The 16,598-nt window shown below is 37.5% G+C and overlaps 3 protein-coding genes across 7 annotated transcripts; 2 read left to right on the top strand and 1 right to left on the bottom strand.

Moving 5' to 3' along the window:
• Window positions 1-730: 730 nt before the first annotated feature.
• On the top strand, window positions 731-4,139 carry LOC6651921 (choline transporter-like 1). 2 transcript variants are annotated; one of them, XR_006954510.1, is made up of 10 exons: window positions 731-950; window positions 1,313-1,695; window positions 1,757-1,911; window positions 1,967-2,184; window positions 2,249-2,525; window positions 2,630-2,909; window positions 2,967-3,129; window positions 3,192-3,413; window positions 3,463-3,808; window positions 3,868-4,139. XR_006954510.1 is itself a non-coding variant. In XM_047011808.1 (9 exons), the coding sequence occupies exons 1-9, from the start codon at window positions 834-836 to the stop codon at window positions 3,691-3,693; spliced, it is 2,046 nt and encodes a 681-aa protein (XP_046867764.1). In that variant the 5' UTR covers window positions 731-833; the 3' UTR covers window positions 3,694-4,139. The 2 variants fall into 2 exon arrangements, 1 of the variants encoding a protein (XP_046867764.1); XM_047011808.1 differs by having other exon boundaries at window positions 3,463-4,139.
• Window positions 4,140-4,145: 6 nt separating this feature from the next.
• LOC6651920 (ribosome biogenesis protein BRX1 homolog) lies at window positions 4,146-5,481 on the bottom strand. The gene is made up of 2 exons (XM_002074334.4): window positions 5,270-5,481; window positions 4,146-5,206 (listed from the first exon to the last, which is right to left on the bottom strand). Exons 1-2 carry the CDS (start codon window positions 5,381-5,383, stop codon window positions 4,259-4,261), a joined length of 1,062 nt encoding a protein of 353 aa, XP_002074370.1. The 5' UTR covers window positions 5,384-5,481; the 3' UTR covers window positions 4,146-4,258.
• Window positions 5,482-8,160: 2,679 nt separating this feature from the next.
• Window positions 8,161-16,114, top strand: LOC6651919 (RNA-binding protein 45). Of its 4 annotated transcripts, XR_006954496.1 has the most exons (12): window positions 8,161-8,565; window positions 8,638-8,832; window positions 9,279-9,661; window positions 9,721-9,784; window positions 9,835-9,932; window positions 10,073-10,179; window positions 10,257-10,427; window positions 10,494-10,567; window positions 15,246-15,435; window positions 15,533-15,686; window positions 15,753-15,826; window positions 16,069-16,114. XR_006954496.1 is itself a non-coding variant. In XM_023180983.2 (9 exons), the coding sequence occupies exons 1-8, from the start codon at window positions 8,249-8,251 to the stop codon at window positions 10,563-10,565; spliced, it is 1,407 nt and encodes a 468-aa protein (XP_023036751.1). In that variant the 5' UTR covers window positions 8,161-8,248; the 3' UTR covers window positions 10,566-10,567; window positions 14,919-14,952. The 4 variants fall into 4 exon arrangements, 2 of the variants coding, with proteins under 2 accessions (XP_023036751.1, XP_002074369.2); XR_002724402.2 differs by having other exon boundaries at window positions 15,246-15,686; XM_023180983.2 differs by lacking the exons at window positions 15,246-15,435; window positions 15,533-15,686; window positions 15,753-15,826; window positions 16,069-16,114 and adding an exon at window positions 14,919-14,952.
• The last annotated feature ends 484 nt before the right edge of the window (window positions 16,115-16,598 follow it).

Genomic DNA, 16,598 nt, shown 5'->3' with positions numbered 1-16,598 from the left:
GTATGTCTCCGCCTATAACGACGAACAGCTTATAGCGACGATATTTTTCACAGTTCAACCGGTTATAACGACTTTTCGAAAAAAATATCGAATATTCAAAAATTAACGGCCTAGTAAAACTCGTTTTTTTTTGTGCGTGTATTAAGTATTACAGAAGTTTAAGTTCCAAATTTGGTGACTCTAGCTCTTATAGTCTCCGATATGAACGTGTTCACACGGACAGACGGACGGATATGGCTAGATCGACTCGGCTGTTGCTCCTGATCAAGAATATATATCTTTTATGGGTTGGAAATGCTTTGTTCTGCTTGTTACATACATTTTATCGACTTTAATATACCAATTCACCCTATGGGTGCATGGTATAATAGCGTATTTTTTAGTACATGTACGGGAAACTGCATTAAAGTAATCAGTTGATTTCGGTGGTGATTTTCCCAAACTCATAAAAAAAATTTGTGATCAGCATGAGAAACTGAGTCAGAAATGGCATTAAATGATTTCACAAAGCCTAACCTTCAAATCGATAAGGCCTTCCCGAGGTTGTGATGTTATTGTCACATTTCTTAAGCCTATTTTTGGGGCTAAGTGAGTAGCATGTAATAGACTCTTGGAGATTTCGAAACAAGCTGTCCCCAACACCTTTAGAGGGAAAAATATGATCGAATAGAAAGAAAACATCATAATATCGGTTAGAGTTATTCGATAGCAACATGTTGCTTCGATATTTTGAGCGTATTATTCGGGTTGTTCGCTATACGTACATTGAAATATTGAAGTGTTAAAACAAACCACAGTGTAAAAAAGCCGTTCACACCAAATTAAAGTGGATCATGGGATGCGCCGAGAGCACGGAGAGAGAAGGAAGTGCCCAAAACAATAGGCCTAAATACCGCACATGCACAGACACTTTTTGGCTAGCCATTTACATATTATTCTGGTTATTTTTGGTAAATATTTATATATTTTGTTGAAAAAAAACATACATATGTGTAGCCTGCACTAAAAATTAAAAAAAAAAAAAAAATGGAAGCGAGAAATGAAAGTAGAAGTAGGCATTTGGGCTAGCTTAGTCAATCAGAGAAGATATTGGGCGTGAATTTTGATGAAGATGCCGTCATCGCTATCATAGGGGTGGGATTGCTAATTTCACTAATGAATCTAAGAATTGATGTAAGTTTTAAGGGGTGGGGAAGTTGTCCTAAATCCATGATATTATTAACACTATATGCAAACACGTTCATACATAATTTGCATATGAGTGAAGCTTTTAGAGTACAATTATTTAAAATCCTAAATTCTTTTTATGCAGATTGTGATAGCCATATTCTCATTTGTCTATGGAAATCCATTGCGCATTATAAACGGCTATGATTCGTTTGGCAATACTTGCGGTGTGAAACATAATGAGCGTTTTCAGGGATTTCCATTGTCTGGAATGAATACGATTGACAAGCCGGAACTGTTGTACTTCGACGTTAGGGAGTTGAAGAAGTCCTTAAAAGTCTGTGTCAAGTCATGTCCAGACAAAACATTGACTAACGCCAACGAGCTTCTGAGCTACTACATACAGAGTGGAAGTCATCTATGCAAGTATGATTACTCTATGGAGCAGCTTAGAAAGCCTTCCATAGCCAATGATGGGAAGATATTTAATTCTTTGGGACCTTGTCCAAACTTTCCCATCTATGAGAGGTAAGATGATAGCAGAAACTTCTTTTACTTAATCTTTGTGATTTCTGTTTATTCATTTTAGTTCTTCTGTGCTTAATCGATGTGTACCAAAAGGTACAGGATCTCAGGTTAAGGACCTTTATAATATGCTCAATAATTGGGATGTCGCCCAGCAGTTTCTCGGCGATATATACTCTACCTGGCATATAATTGCAATGGTCTGCGGACTTGCTTTGCGTAGGAACTCTGTGCTCAATAACGCTTTCCCGTTTTTAATTAACTCTCTTTGCAGTGATATCTATTGCGCTTGTGACTATGATGCATTGGCTTTCCCGCATTGTCTCTTGGCTGATTTGTGTGTTGGTGATTGTTGTTAGCATTGCATTGACGGCCACGTTGTGGTATGCCTATTACAAGTCTGGAGAGAGTACACAAAATTCGCTCCTAGAAGAAGTTGTCCGTAATAAGCAGGCAGTTTTAACTTTAGCAGTTTTGGCTACCATCACAATGGTTGTAAATCGACAATTTCCGCATCGTGTCAATATTTTTAATTTTTGTATGATTCGCATTACAGATTATCCTTGTCATCATAATTTATTTGATTAAAAGCAAACTATCCGGCATGACGGCTCTGTTTGAGGAAGCTGGCGAGTGCATGATGAATTTGCCAGGCTTGTTGATTGCTCCGCTTCTGGCTTTCATAGTCCTTGTAGTCTTTTTGAGTTTTTGGGTTGTGGTTGTGATATGTCTGGCTACCGCCAGCTTCCCAGGGCAAAGTCCGATTGCTATATTTCACAATACAGCTTCTTTACAGGAACCACCCCAGCTTAAGCAAAATGACACTCATAACGGTGGGTATCCATCCGTACATATATACATTTGCATATTGTAATACTCGACCCTTGAATATCACATTTCCAACGTTTCATTTTAAATTTACTTTTATCTATTTTAGTCAGTGATCGCGTTGAATATGCCGATGTTGGAGCTCTACGTAGCATGTTTTGGATCTACGTAGTTGGGTTAATTTGGACGGTGGAATTTATATTTGCCTGTCAGCAATTTGCTTTGGCTGCTGCAGTGGCCTTTTGGTACTTTGGCAAACCGACTACCACACCCACAGTGTATGCCATTGGCAAGTTGATCAAATATCATCTAGGGACAGTGGCAAAGGGTTCGTTTGTTATAACGCTATTTAAGATTCCTCGATTGATTTTGACTTATTTGTATGCCAAGTAGGTTGACTTTACCCTTGTTATCAAGTTTAGCGCTGAATCTTGTTTAACTTGCAGGTTGAAAAAGGGCGAAGACAAGGGCTCAGAGTGCGCGACTTGTTGTCTTAAGTGCTGTATTTGTGGTTTCTGGTTGCTGGAAAAATTTATTCGCTTTCTCAATCATAATGCATACACCGTGGTTGCTATTGAGTCCATTAACTTCTGTCCAGCCGCTGGAATTGTGAGATAAATTGAAATGTTTTTTAACAGAACTAATTGTAACAAAATGAATTGGCTTCTTAGGCTTGGAACGCTATGGCGACGAATGCACTGCAGGTCGCCGCTATCAATAGCATTGGAGACTTTATTCTCTTTTTAGGTAAAGTTATAGTTGCTTCTCTATGTGGCCTAACAGGAATTATTATGCTCAAGGATAAGCCTGGATTAAATTTTTACATGGCTCCGGTGATACTTATTATCATATTTTCCTTCTTCATTGCCCATATAATACTATCTCTTTTTGAGGTGAGTGTTGTGGTACTTCCCAAAGAAAATAATCATGCCTTACTTTAAGATGGTTGTGGATACCCTCTTTCTGTGCGTTTGCGAGGATAAAACAATAAATGGCCGCACTGGACGTTGGGCGCAGAGCAAATTGGCTCATCTTGTAGGAGAGGAACAGCTTCAGCCAGGTGAAGAGCCACCTATCCAAGTGGTGGAGATGATGCCTATCAACAATCAGCCGTTTAGTATTACACGTCTGCCTCCCACTGATGTAGAGGTAGCTCCCATGTCTGTAGGCTAAGCGATCACTTATCCAAATACGATATTTTGGATTATTCCAGCCAGTAACCAACGCACAAATGCATCTGATTTAGCAATCAGATAAGATTACTCAATTCTGTTTTAAGGGGATATTTGTATGTACATACATATGTATACGAAAATATGACGTTTAAATTTTCGAACTTTTTTTTAGTAATTTGCTGGTTAGATTTACAAAAAGGTTGAAGTATTGCCCCAGACGATGGCCCAATGGAAAATGGGCATACATACTTGTTGTTTAACAAAACAAAAAATAGTTTTTAGTCCACAACATTCGCCTTTTTGTTCAAAATCAATGTTTTCAAAAAGTAATTTTACAAAGAGTAGGTTCTAGTTTGTTCTTTCAAATGATTTGCAGAAGTTTATAAAGTTTGACACATTTTTTTAAGACATGTCCTCTCAATAAACGAATCTCGAATAATAAAACTTAAGTAGAGTTTTCTAAATAAACTTCTTTTAATTTTGTAATGAAATATTTATACAAAAATTGATTTTATTTTTTTATATGTATGTATTTATTGAATGTAATATTTTTTAATATATATTTAAACCTTTTTTAAAATGCGCTTATTTTGCCTATCTTTCTTTTGCTTGATCATCTTTTTAATTACCTTGAACTGTTTTTCCTTAATCTTTTGAGTTATTAACGGCTTTGGGGTTTTCTTATACTCTGTCTTTTTATTAGCCTTTGCTGTCAGCAACCTAGCCGTCTCAATAGAATCTTTATCATCAAACAGTTCTTCATTTTCGGCGCCCTCATAGGCCATTATTGGCCGCGATGCTTCTTGATGAACTTTCTGCTCAACACGATTTACATATTTATCTTTTGCGGCCTTTTTCAGTGTTTGGCGCTGCTTTGATGGGCTCACATAATCTGCATTTTCCCAGATGGCTTGCCCAGTAAATGAGCCTTCAAATACCTTTACGGGATTCATGACAAAACGAGGGCCTACTTCAGACAAACCGCCATCCTCAGATAGAATTTGAAAATTTCGAAACCAAATGCGATTGTCCAAATAGGTAAAAGTATACACATGGTCTACAAACGGCTGACTTTTTGGATGTTGATTTGGTACTGAAAATATCTGTACAAAGAGCTCCTTCAATAATTGGAGATGTGGTAGCTCATCGAACTTAGAGTCAAAAGATAGTAAGGGTCGAGAGCCTCTTAAACAGTTTCCCGTCATTTTAAGCTCTGCCATGGTGTGTATATTCTCAATAAGGAATTTGGCTGATGGACCAGCAGCTCCAGTGGCATTAGATAACCACATGTACAGATCACGCTTACGGCGCCCCTCAAACAAAATTGCCTTGGTGCAGTGTTTCATTTCACACATTTCATTCACCACCGAAAGGGATTTGGTGCGTTCCATTTTTGATTCTCCTCGATGATGCGGCATCAGTGTCTTGATATCTCGCATCAAGTGCCGGTCCCTGTGGCTAATTCCACGAGCGCCGAAAACAAGTACACGCTGTTTGTTAATCCACTTTTCCTGTAGGTATGGTAAAATGTGGCATTAAAAAAATTCTGTTTGAACTTATTGCTGTACCCTCACCTTTTTCGGTAATGGATCCTCAATCCTTATCGATGGGAGTGGAGGATTTTCGTGTAGTGGGGCAATCTCTAGCCTCTGCGCTTGCTTTGTTTTTTTCTGAAGTTTGTAGCCCATTTTAGTAAATTCAGCTATACAAGAGTTAAAACAGAGAATGACCAACAACGTGCTGATGAAATCTTGATGGCACAGATGCAGCCCTACTTCAGGGTGGTTGCTAAAAACCGTTAAGTATTTTGATAATTATCGAAACAGAAGAGGTCTGGCACAGGTTCAAAAAATACAGGGGTGCGTTTATATTTACTTAAGTTACTCGGGCCCAAAACAGCCTTAAACTACATAAGTTTGGTATCAAACGAAAGAGAAAAATTCCACGAGCACGACCTCAGGTGCGCCTTGGCGATTTATTATGAAGTTTTAGTGTAATTAACAAAAGAAAAATTATGTTTTTGCGGGATTATAGCTAAAAGTAGCTATTTACGGCTAAAAGAAGCTGTTAAATTTTGAGATAGTGTTGCCAGATGCCAAATATCGGATACTCGAATTCGCGCGCTTTTTGAAACTTTTGTTCGCACTATTCTCAACAATCGAAAATATTGTTGAGTTTACAATATTTCTTGATTTTAGAGAACAAATTCTATAATAATTCCGCTGAAAACATGATTTTTCTTTTGTTATTTGTTATGGCTGGGGTGTTTTTGTTTATAGTTATCGATAAGTCGGGAAATTCTATGTAGTGTTGGATAATGGGGACAGGAAGGTAGGGAATTTTTCCCCTTAAACGGGTAATGGAGCGGGTAACAAATGAGAATATCGATATCCCGGCTTTTCAAATCTGAGAGAGAGGATTTCGGAGTTGGGACTGTTCCTGGTCGGGATAGTCGGGACAGATGAAGGTCAAAGAAGTTCTCGAGAGTGGTTGGTTAGGGCGAGAGCCTAAAAAGAAAAAGTAAAAAAAAAAGAATTAATAGCAAAGAAAAAAAACGTGATGTGAGAATCCAGAAAAATTTTATACAGTGAATTATTCCAAGAGGGAAGCCAAATCCTGGGTATATGCCCATACGGGATTGGACGAGATAGAGGGGTAAGTGAATCTTTCATATTCAGGGACGGCCCAGGGGAGTTAGTCCTAATCTTATCCTCCCCTTCGGGATTCTCCGTACAGGCCAACCAAATCGGCAGTCATCAGAGGTCAGGCCGCATATTTTCGGGGCCTGGCCAAGCTTTTTATTTCCCCCCATGATTATGAAGATTCTCCATGGCCTCGTGACCACCACATATTCCGCCTTCAGGAGAAAATTATAAATTAAAACAGAAGAGGGAGGTCCGGCCTGAACACGAGTTTAACCTGAAATTTTCAGAAGCCGGCGCGGGATAAATTCCCTAAACTATCCTTTGGAAGTCGTAAGGTGAATCTGTTCCACAAGTGGTCACCAGATACGCTCACAGCAAGACCGATTTATTTTTAAAATAGTAATCCCCTGTCTATTTTTATCGTCCTCGTTTATATATATATATACATACTCATACAGAGTTAATTTATTGCCTAAATCGTACATAACTATTTATTTATTCATATAACCTTATCCTAATTATTTATATATTTATCTATTCAATTATTTATTTACTTAATTATTTATTTATTCAATTATTTATTTATTTAATTAATTTATTTGCTTTTATTTAATCGCTCGAATGTCGTTTTTTTTTTGTTTGCCAATATCGAGTTTTAATATTATTACTATCGTTTGTTCTTTTTTTATTCTAATTAATCATATCCTTGTAAAACGTGCCGCCGCTACATCTCTTGTCGTAACGTATTAGTCCCACGAAAACTCCAATATGTGTAATCTGCACATAGTCCTTATCATAAAAGAAGAGCTCTTTTTTTAGGGTGGTCCCTATGGTCAGGTTGGCGTCTGAAAAAAAGCAAAGGAGAAATTATCAATAATTTATATTTTGTTTTGTTCTTTTTGTTGCTCGAATACAGAGGGTCATTGGAGACAGAGTGATGTCGCGGTGAGCGCGTAAAAATTTGAATTAATTAAATTACCCTATCATTTTATAAAATTATTATAAACGATTGAGAAAAGATGATGTATATTGAGTAGTTTGGTTTGTTGGAAAAGGGGGGTACGGTGAGTAATACCCGGAGAAATGGGATGAGCGATCGGTAATGAACCGATAATACCAGCGAATGTGTTTAAATGGGGCAGTAGGATACCAAAACTGCCAGGAAGGGTGGGTATGCCGGGATCAATTCAAAGCCCAAGGCATGATCCCCATGCCGGTGTGTGTGAAGCGTTTGTGTGTGCGCAGTGACCAAAGTATATGTAGTAATATTTATTCTGGTCCTCAGTAACAGTCTCCAGTGGATGTCGTCCTCAATGATGTGCCCTGGATTGTGTGTTGATACATTTTTTTTATTGTTGTGCGCGAAAGAGGCAGGCATCCCACGACCCGATAATAGCTAGCCGGCGAGCCTCTTCGAGTTATCGACGCGCATAGGACCAGGTAAGGTCATAACATATTTGCACAAAAACTACATAATAAATCGCCAAGGCGCACCTGAGGTCGTGCTCGTGGAATTTTTCTCTTTCGTTTGATACCAAATTTATGTAGTTTAAGCGCGTTTTGGACCCGAGTAACGTAAGTAAATATTTACCATAATTAAAGTTAATTTCAACAGTACTTTATTCCTTTCATATTTTGATATTATCCAATTGTTGGAGGAAAAGCAGCGAGATTTCAAAACTGTCAAACGGTATTACTGTTACACCCTACATTTGCTTTTAGGTTGATTTCAGGTTGTTATCGATTTTTGAATATGGGGATATCGTTCCTGGAACCCGTAGGATTTTTTTTCCATTCGGTTACGTCTGAACTAGTTCATATTTTTTTCTGTATACGACAGCAAAGCGGCAAGCATAGGAAACAAAGTAAAACCATCGCAAAGATTTATTACAATAAAAACTGCTAGACATGTCAGATTATCGGTCTCAATCACGGGGCGGTGGACGTGGAGGTCAAGATTATTCCAACGACGACGATCCACCTATGTCGCGACTTTTTATAATTTGCAACAAGGCGCACACAGAAGATGATTTTCGTGAGGCTTTTTCGCCGTATGGAGAAATAGAAGACATCTGGGTTGTTAAAGACAAGCACACACAGGAGAACAAAGGCATTGCGTATGTAAAGTTCTCCAAGACGTCTGATGCGGCTAAGGCTCAGGAAGAGATGAATGGTACGACTATAGGTAAAACAGATAGAACTCTAAAGGTTTTAGTTGCTGCCAAGTAAGTTAAACTCATCTTAAGTCTGTCATAATGGTTAACACTCCGGTCTGTGTTTGCATTCTTCAATTATAGCCGCAATCAAGGATCAAATAAATCGGAAAACGAACAGGAAAAATACGTGAGACTTTTCATAGTAATCCCAAAGACTGCCACAGAAGATGATATTCGCGATGAATTTGCTCAATGGGGGGAGGTTGAATCGGTGACAATTGTGCGGGAAAAAAACAACGGCAATCCTAAGGGCTTTGGCTACGTTCGCTTCACAAAGTTTGTACACAGCTACTATTACTAATTTAACTACACCATTTGAATAATTTCATAAGTTGAAGCCGAATTTTTCCTGTCAAGTTGCTTTGCGGCACTAACAATGGGACCCACTTATAATTTTCAAACTTTTCTCATATGTTCATATTGGAGCCAAAAGCTTCAATTGAAGAAAGAAATCATATTTGACCATACAAAAGTATATTTCTAAAATGGTCTTTATAAAGTTTCAGAGAACCAATCTGCAGAAATGCATTTTGGATGTTTTATTCTTTTAACTAACCATTGCCCATCAGTATTTCTGTTGCGCCTGTAGAATAATTATATTTCATTGTATATAAACAATAATTACCCCTTTTGGTGGCTCATCTCTTCATTACATGACATATGTACATACTTATTTATTGGTATATTTTTTTTTATAAATAATTTTTAAAATATAATTGTAGGTTTTATTACGCAGCAGTAGCTTTTGAAAATTGTTCTGCCAAATACAAAGCTGTGTTCGCCGAGCCGAAGGGATCGACTCGAACGCAACGAGATCAGTACGGTCGCCCATCCGAAGATAATCCAATTTATGGTGGCCATGGTCGCAATAGCTCCAGTTATAACAACGGGGGTGGTGGAGTAGCCGGGGGCGGCGGTGGATATAACAACGATTGGAATGTTTCGGTCAACAATGATATGTCTGCATTTCTACGGATGCAAAATGTTCCAGTGCCGCAGCCGTCGTGCCTGGAGGTTACAGTCAGTAATTGTGTAAATCAGGATCAACTTTGGCGGCTATTTGATATCATTCCTGGATTGGATTATTGTCAAATAATGAGAGAACGTAAGGTTTAAAACAAGATCTGGACGTATGAATTTTTATTTTATTGTGAACATTTATAGATGGTCCTCGTACAAATGAAGCTCTTGTAGTCTACGATAATCCTGAAGCAGCTATTTATGCCAAGTAGGTTGAAAAGGCGTCTGGAGTATTTAATACATCTTTCTATTTTTCAGGGACAAACTTCATGGTCTCGAATATCCAATGGGCGAGCGTATTATTGTGAAAGTCAACGGAATGAGTTCGGCGCGCATGGATACCTCTTTTATTGACAGTAATACCTTTAACTCTTTGAACCTTTAATATTATTTTGAATTACCAAAAGTCGTCCAAAGCAAATGAACATTTACCATCGCCGTTTGTTGGTTTTCATTTTTGTTATTTTTAATACAATCTTTTTTTCCTGTTTTATAGAACGGACTAAAAAGGATGCCATTTGTAATGTGCCCTTACCACCTGCGCAACCCCTAGCATCACCAGATGCCCAAGTTGCCCAGAGGCTTTTTATTGTGCTCTCAGCGGTAGGTGTAGAGGACTTAAAATAGAATTTTAATTTAATTTTATTGAATATTTCGGATGAATTGCGTTCTCCATGCAGAATTTACCGCACTCTATCTTAAAAAATATATTTTCCTGCTGGAAGGGGTTAATTGATGTCTACTTGCTGCCCAACAAAAATTGCGGCTATGTCAAGTATTCGGAGGCAGAGAGTGCTCAGAGAGCCATTCATGTTTTAAACGGCGCTGAGATATGTGGCACCAAAATAAAGGTATATCGAATAATTTGATTTTGTAATACCCTATCCTAATAATTTGTTCTCGTTCTTTCCTGTCAGGTCATGGAGGCTGAAGAACGTAGCGGCTCGGATGGCGATGATGGTGGACGGAAGCGTCTAAGACGTAACTAATTGTAAGTATGCTATTAAAATTCAGATATCTTGAATCTATGCATTAATTTAGCAATAGTTGGATTGAGTTTGTTCCATGGTCCGAGGTAAGTCAGTACTCTATATCTAAAATAAAACGTATCACATAATCCCAGACAGTTTGAACTCAGAATCAACCGCATTCAGCGACCCTACGCACATTGAGTCGATCACTGATCGCTAGCATAATAAGCCAACCCCAATTTTTATCTTTCTATTTTCACAGACTCACTGACTTAAACGTAAAATGTACGAGTACTTTACTTACTTGAGAAAAAAAACACAGTTCAATTAAACAGTTCAACTGACCCAACAAGAACGGAATGCAACCAGAATTAAGAACCACTGAAACTACAACATAGCATAGAGGTGAAAAAACCCGACTCGGAGAACGCTGAACGGAGAACAAATAACCAATTCCACTCGTACAATTGACTTGTTCAAGAGAATGACCAGACCATAAACGGAGTCAACGACACCGCAAACCGCATTGCTACTAACAGGGACTATCAAATATCAGTATCCGTCATACCGTTACAACAAGCAGCACAACGCAGAAATATTTACATAAACGAACTCTGTGTACAATTTACTAACGTATTCCGACAAAGAAAAAGAAGAATTGAAATAAAATGAAAATTATGCTTACGGCTTACAATTAGAATTATACCAACACACATATACTACTTACATATACTAACATACATGGATACGTATAACAAAATTTAATGGAATATTTAATCGTGTAAATCCATTTAAATACCTTAATACATCAAAATATACAAGAATAAAAAAAAAATGCATCTTATGGTTGCAGTTTGAGGTGATATTCTTACCTGGGAGCGTGCTTTTTTTACCCTATTAAAAAAAAAAAAATCATTTGACAACAGTTATTAGAATGAAGTAAGTAAGTCGTCTCGCCGACTTAGGTATACCATACACCAGTAAAGCAAATATTTCAACTTTATTAAACAAATGCATTTTCACATTCTTTTTACAAGCATATCTTAGTATCTCGCTCACTCAATCATACGAGCACCCTAGCGCCCCCACCAGCCAACGGCCAACTCCGGCCTTATGGAAAAACGTTTATATGCATAACTCGACTGTTTTTTGTCCGATTTTCAAATCAAATTTGGTGTTTTGCTAGATATTAGTATTAAATTTAAGTCTGCCAAATTTGGTTGCATAAGGTAAAAAAATACGGGAGATAATCAAGTTTTTGAAATTACGGGGGCGGAAAAGGGCGTGGCGAAATTTTCATACATACAAAATGTGTGCATTTACTAAGCGAATATACATACCAAATATGGTGTCTCTAGCTGGAATAGTTTTTGAGATAAACGCTTTTTTTAAATTGCGGGGGCGGAAAGGGGCGTGGCAAAAATTTGAAATAAACTTGATCACTCTACATACTACACGAGTCTACATACCAAATTTGGTGGCTCTAGCTCTTACAGTCTCCGAGATCTAGGTGTTCATACGGACAGACGGACAGACGGACGGACGGACAGACGGACATGGCTAGATCGACTCGGTTGTTGATCCTGATCAAGAATATATATACTTTGTAGGGTCGGAGATGCTTCCTTCTGCCTGTTACATACATTTTGGCGACTTTAATATACCATTTCACCCTATGGGTGTATGGTATAAAAATTATTTTTTTTGATTCGGGGGGTGTTTAGAAAGTTTTCGGCCTCCAAGGCTAACAAAAAAAATCGGCTATTCCGAAGTTGATATACCCTTGCAGCCCTTGGCAATAATATTTTAAAATGTTCAAAAATTCTTTTTCTGCAACTCAATTTATCAATACACAAACAATACATTCAATACATACTTTTTACTAAAAATTTTTCTTCTTCCCTCATTCCTTAAGAAATCGCTACACATGTCGGAAGCGCATTTTTATACCATACACACATAGGGTGAAATGGTATATTAAAGTCGCATAAAATGTATGTAACAGGCAGAAGGAAGCATCTCCGACCCCATTCTTGATCAGGATCAACAACCGAGTCAATCTAGCCATGTCCATCCGTCCGTCCGTCCGTATGAACACGCAGATCTCGGAGACTATAAGAGCTAGAGCCACCAAATTTGGTATGTAGACTCGTGTGGTATGTAAATATATAGAGTTAATTGGAATGTTGGCCACGCCCCCTTACGCCCCCAGAATTTACATAAGACTGTTTTTGTTAAAAAGTATAGCAGATAGAGACATCAAATTTGGTTTATATACTCGTTTAGTTAGCGCGCAGAAAATAATTGTTTCAACTTTTTGCCACGCCCCCTTCCGCCCTCGGAATTTACAAAAAACAGATTTTCTTAAAAACTATAACAGCTACCGACATTAAATTTGGTATGTAAGCTAGCTTAATAGACGCGCAGATATTGACTGTTTAAAAATTTTGCCACGCCCATTTCCGCCCCCGAAAATTAAACAAAACTGATTTTCTCGAAAACTAACAAAGCTAACGTCACCAAATTTAGTATGTATATTGGCTTAGTATGCGCGCAGAATTTATATATTTTATTATGTTGCCACGCCCACTTCCGCCTCCATAATTTAGAAAAAACCGATTGGCTCTTGCAATTTTTTGACCATAGCGTTCAAATCTAATAAATCTTATCTATTTTTATCAAACTACCAAATTTGATTGAAATCGGACTAGAAACATGCAAAATATGCACATGAACGTATTTTGCTACGCGATCCATAAGGGCAGAATTGGCCGTTGGCTAGTGGCGGCGCTAGAGTGCTCGTGTGTGTGTAGAGTGAGCGAGATAGCATATAGTATGAGGCATGTTAAAACAATTTAATAGACATACATTTGGTTTTCGAAATTTTAAATATTTGTTTCACCTGGTGTATGGTATACCCAAGTCGGCGAGACGACTTACATACTTCATTTTTTATATCCAATACTATAACGATACTCACTCCAACTGCTTCACCTAATTTTCATATATAACTAAGTATATGATATGTTCCGATCCTAAAGATTTTCATACTTGATCTGACCCAGGTAATAAAAAGCACAGAAAAAAACTCAACACGATAGCTTTTAAGAAGGCTAAGTAAAACGCATACGCACCGACGTACAGACGATTGGACAGACAGATATGTCTGTATCGACTCAGCAATTTTATAATACCCTCTGCAAGGGTATGAAAACGCGTATGAAGTTTGTCTGACATGAGGTGACATTGCCCCACAAAAAACGCCATATCAAAAGAAAATTTTAAAGAAATAATTCAAGTGAAAAAAAATCAAAAAATGATTTCTAACCAAGAATAACCTCTTAATTGACTTCTTGATATTTTGTAATCACAAACGAAACAAATTTCCATACATTAAATGTTGCGATTCTTGTAAAAGTCGTTAACATAAAAGTAGAATAAGGTAGTCAAAAGGCGTATTAGATAAATGTTAGATTAAGGTTAATTTATTTTTGGTTTCTAATATTTTTATTTAATCTGTGAAAAGGTAAAAAGTAACTTAATTGGAAGTGATATTCAACATTAAGTTTTCGGACTGTTGAGTACTCTACCTCCTTAAGGCTGTTTCCGGATCTATTTCGCCAAAGAGACAATATTTTTTGTTAACTTTACCGCAATCATTGAGTTTATAGAAGACTTTTCCACAACTTCGCCTAATTGCTTCTGCTGATTCTTTCCATCTCAGAAATATTGAAATCATAGGTGTATCGCCAGTCAAATTTAAGAAAACTTGATTGAACAGAACCAACTATGAAAGCTACCGACCTTAAATTTGGTATGTAAACTAGCCTAATAGACGCACAGATATTGACTATTTAAAAATTTTGCCACGCCCATTTCCGCCCCCGAAAATTAAAGAAAACTGATTTTCTTGAAAACTAACAAAGCTAAAGTAACCAAATATAGTACGTATACTGGCTTAGTATGCGCGCAGAATATTTATATTGTAATATGTTGCCACGCCCACTTCCGCCTCCATAATTTAGAAAAAACCGATTGGCTCTTGCAATTTTATGACCATCGCGATCAAATTTGGCAGACTAATAAAACTTATCCATTTCTATCAAACTACCAAATTTAATTGAAATCGGACTAGAAACATGCAAAATATACGTATGAACGTATTTTGCTACGCGATCCATTAGGGCAGAGTTGGCCATTGGCTAGTGGCGGCGCTAGGGTGCTCGTGTGCTTGTAGAGTGAGCGAGATAGCATATGGTATGAGGGCATGTTAAAACAAATTAATAGAGATCCATTTGGTTTTCGAAATTCTAAATATTCAAGTCGGCGAGTCGACTTACTTACTTCATATTTTATTGTGAACATTTACAGATGGTCTTCGTACAAAGGAAGCTCTTGTAGGCAGACTAATAAAACTTATCCATTTCTATCAAACTACCAAATTTAATTGAAATCGGACTAGAAACATGCAAAATATACGTATGAACGTATTTTGCTACGCGATCCATTAGGGCAGAGTTGGCCATTGGCTAGTGGCGGCGCTAGAGTGCTCGTGTGCTTGTAGAGTGAGCGAGATAGCATATGGTATGAGGGCATGTTAAAACAAATTAATAGAGATCCATTTGGTTTTCGAAATTCTAAATATTCAAGTCGGCGAGTCGACTTACTTACTTCATATTTTATTGTGAACATTTACAGATGGTCTTCGTACAAAGGAAGCTCTTGTAGTCTACGAAAATCCAGAAGCAGTTCTAGTATTCTTTGGCAAGCGTATTATTGCAAAGGTCAACGAAATGAGTTCAGCACGCATGGATACCCCTTTTATTGACAGTAATAGAGTTAACAACGGAAACAATTTTTAAATATTATTATTTTCTAAAGCAATGTGGTAGCTATAGAAAGGATTTGCAAAAGAGAACATTTAATTTTATTAAATAATGGTTTTCTATTTTTACAATATATTGTTTGAATTGCATTAAAAGCAGAAATCACCGCTATTTTTCCTACTGGAAGACGTTAACTGATGTCTACTTGCTGCCCAACAAAAATTGCGGCTATGTCAAGTATTCGGAGGCAGAGAGTGCTCAGAGAGCCATTCATGTTTTAAACGGCGCTGAGATATGTGGCACCAAAATAAAGGTATATCGAATAATTTGATTTTGTAATACCCTATCCTAATAATTTGTTCTCGTTCTTTCCTGTCAGGTCATGGAGGCTGAAGACCGTAGCGGCTCGGATGGCTATGATGGTGGACGGAAGCGTCTAAGACGTAACTAATTGTAAGTATGCTTTTAAAATTCAGATAAATTGAATCTATGCATTAATTTAGCAATAGTTGGATTGAGTTTGTTGCATGGTCCGAGGTTAGTCCGTACTCTATATCTAAAATAAAACGTATCACATAGTCCCAGACAGTTTGAACTCAGAATCAACCGCATTCAGCGACCCTACGCACATTGAGTCGATCACTGATCGCTAGCATAATAAGCCAAACCCAATTTTTATCTTTCTATTTTCACAGACTCACTGACTTAAACGTAAAATGTACGAGTACTTTACCTACTTGAGAAAAAAAAACAGTTCAATTAAACTGTTCAACTGACCCAACAATAACGGAATGCAACCAGAATTAAGGACCACTGAAACTACAACATAGCATAGAGGTGAAAAAACCCGACTCGGGGAACGCTGAACGGAGAACAAATAACCAATTCCACCCGTACAATTGACTTGTTCAAGAGAATGACCAGACCATAAACGGAGTCAACGACACCGCAAACCGCATTGCTACTAACAGGGACTTTCAAATCATACAATAAGCAGCACAACGCAGAAATATTTACATGAACTCTGTGTACAATTTACAAACGTATTCCGACAAAGAAAAAGAAAGAACCAAGAAAAATGGTGTGTAGTATGTACAGTTATCGAGTTTGTTCTTCCGCCCCCGGAATTTACAAAAAACAGATTTTCTTAAAAACTTAGTAAGCTACCGACATTAAGTATGGTATGTAAGCTAGCTTAATAGACGCGTAGATATTGACTATTTAA

This window comes from Drosophila willistoni (assembly GCF_018902025.1).
Source record: "Drosophila willistoni isolate 14030-0811.24 chromosome XR unlocalized genomic scaffold, UCI_dwil_1.1 Seg106, whole genome shotgun sequence".
NCBI classification, from domain to species: domain Eukaryota; kingdom Metazoa; phylum Arthropoda; class Insecta; order Diptera; family Drosophilidae; genus Drosophila; species Drosophila willistoni.
Note: the sequence above shows the minus strand (reverse complement) of the source record. Positions and strands in the feature narration are given on the sequence as shown.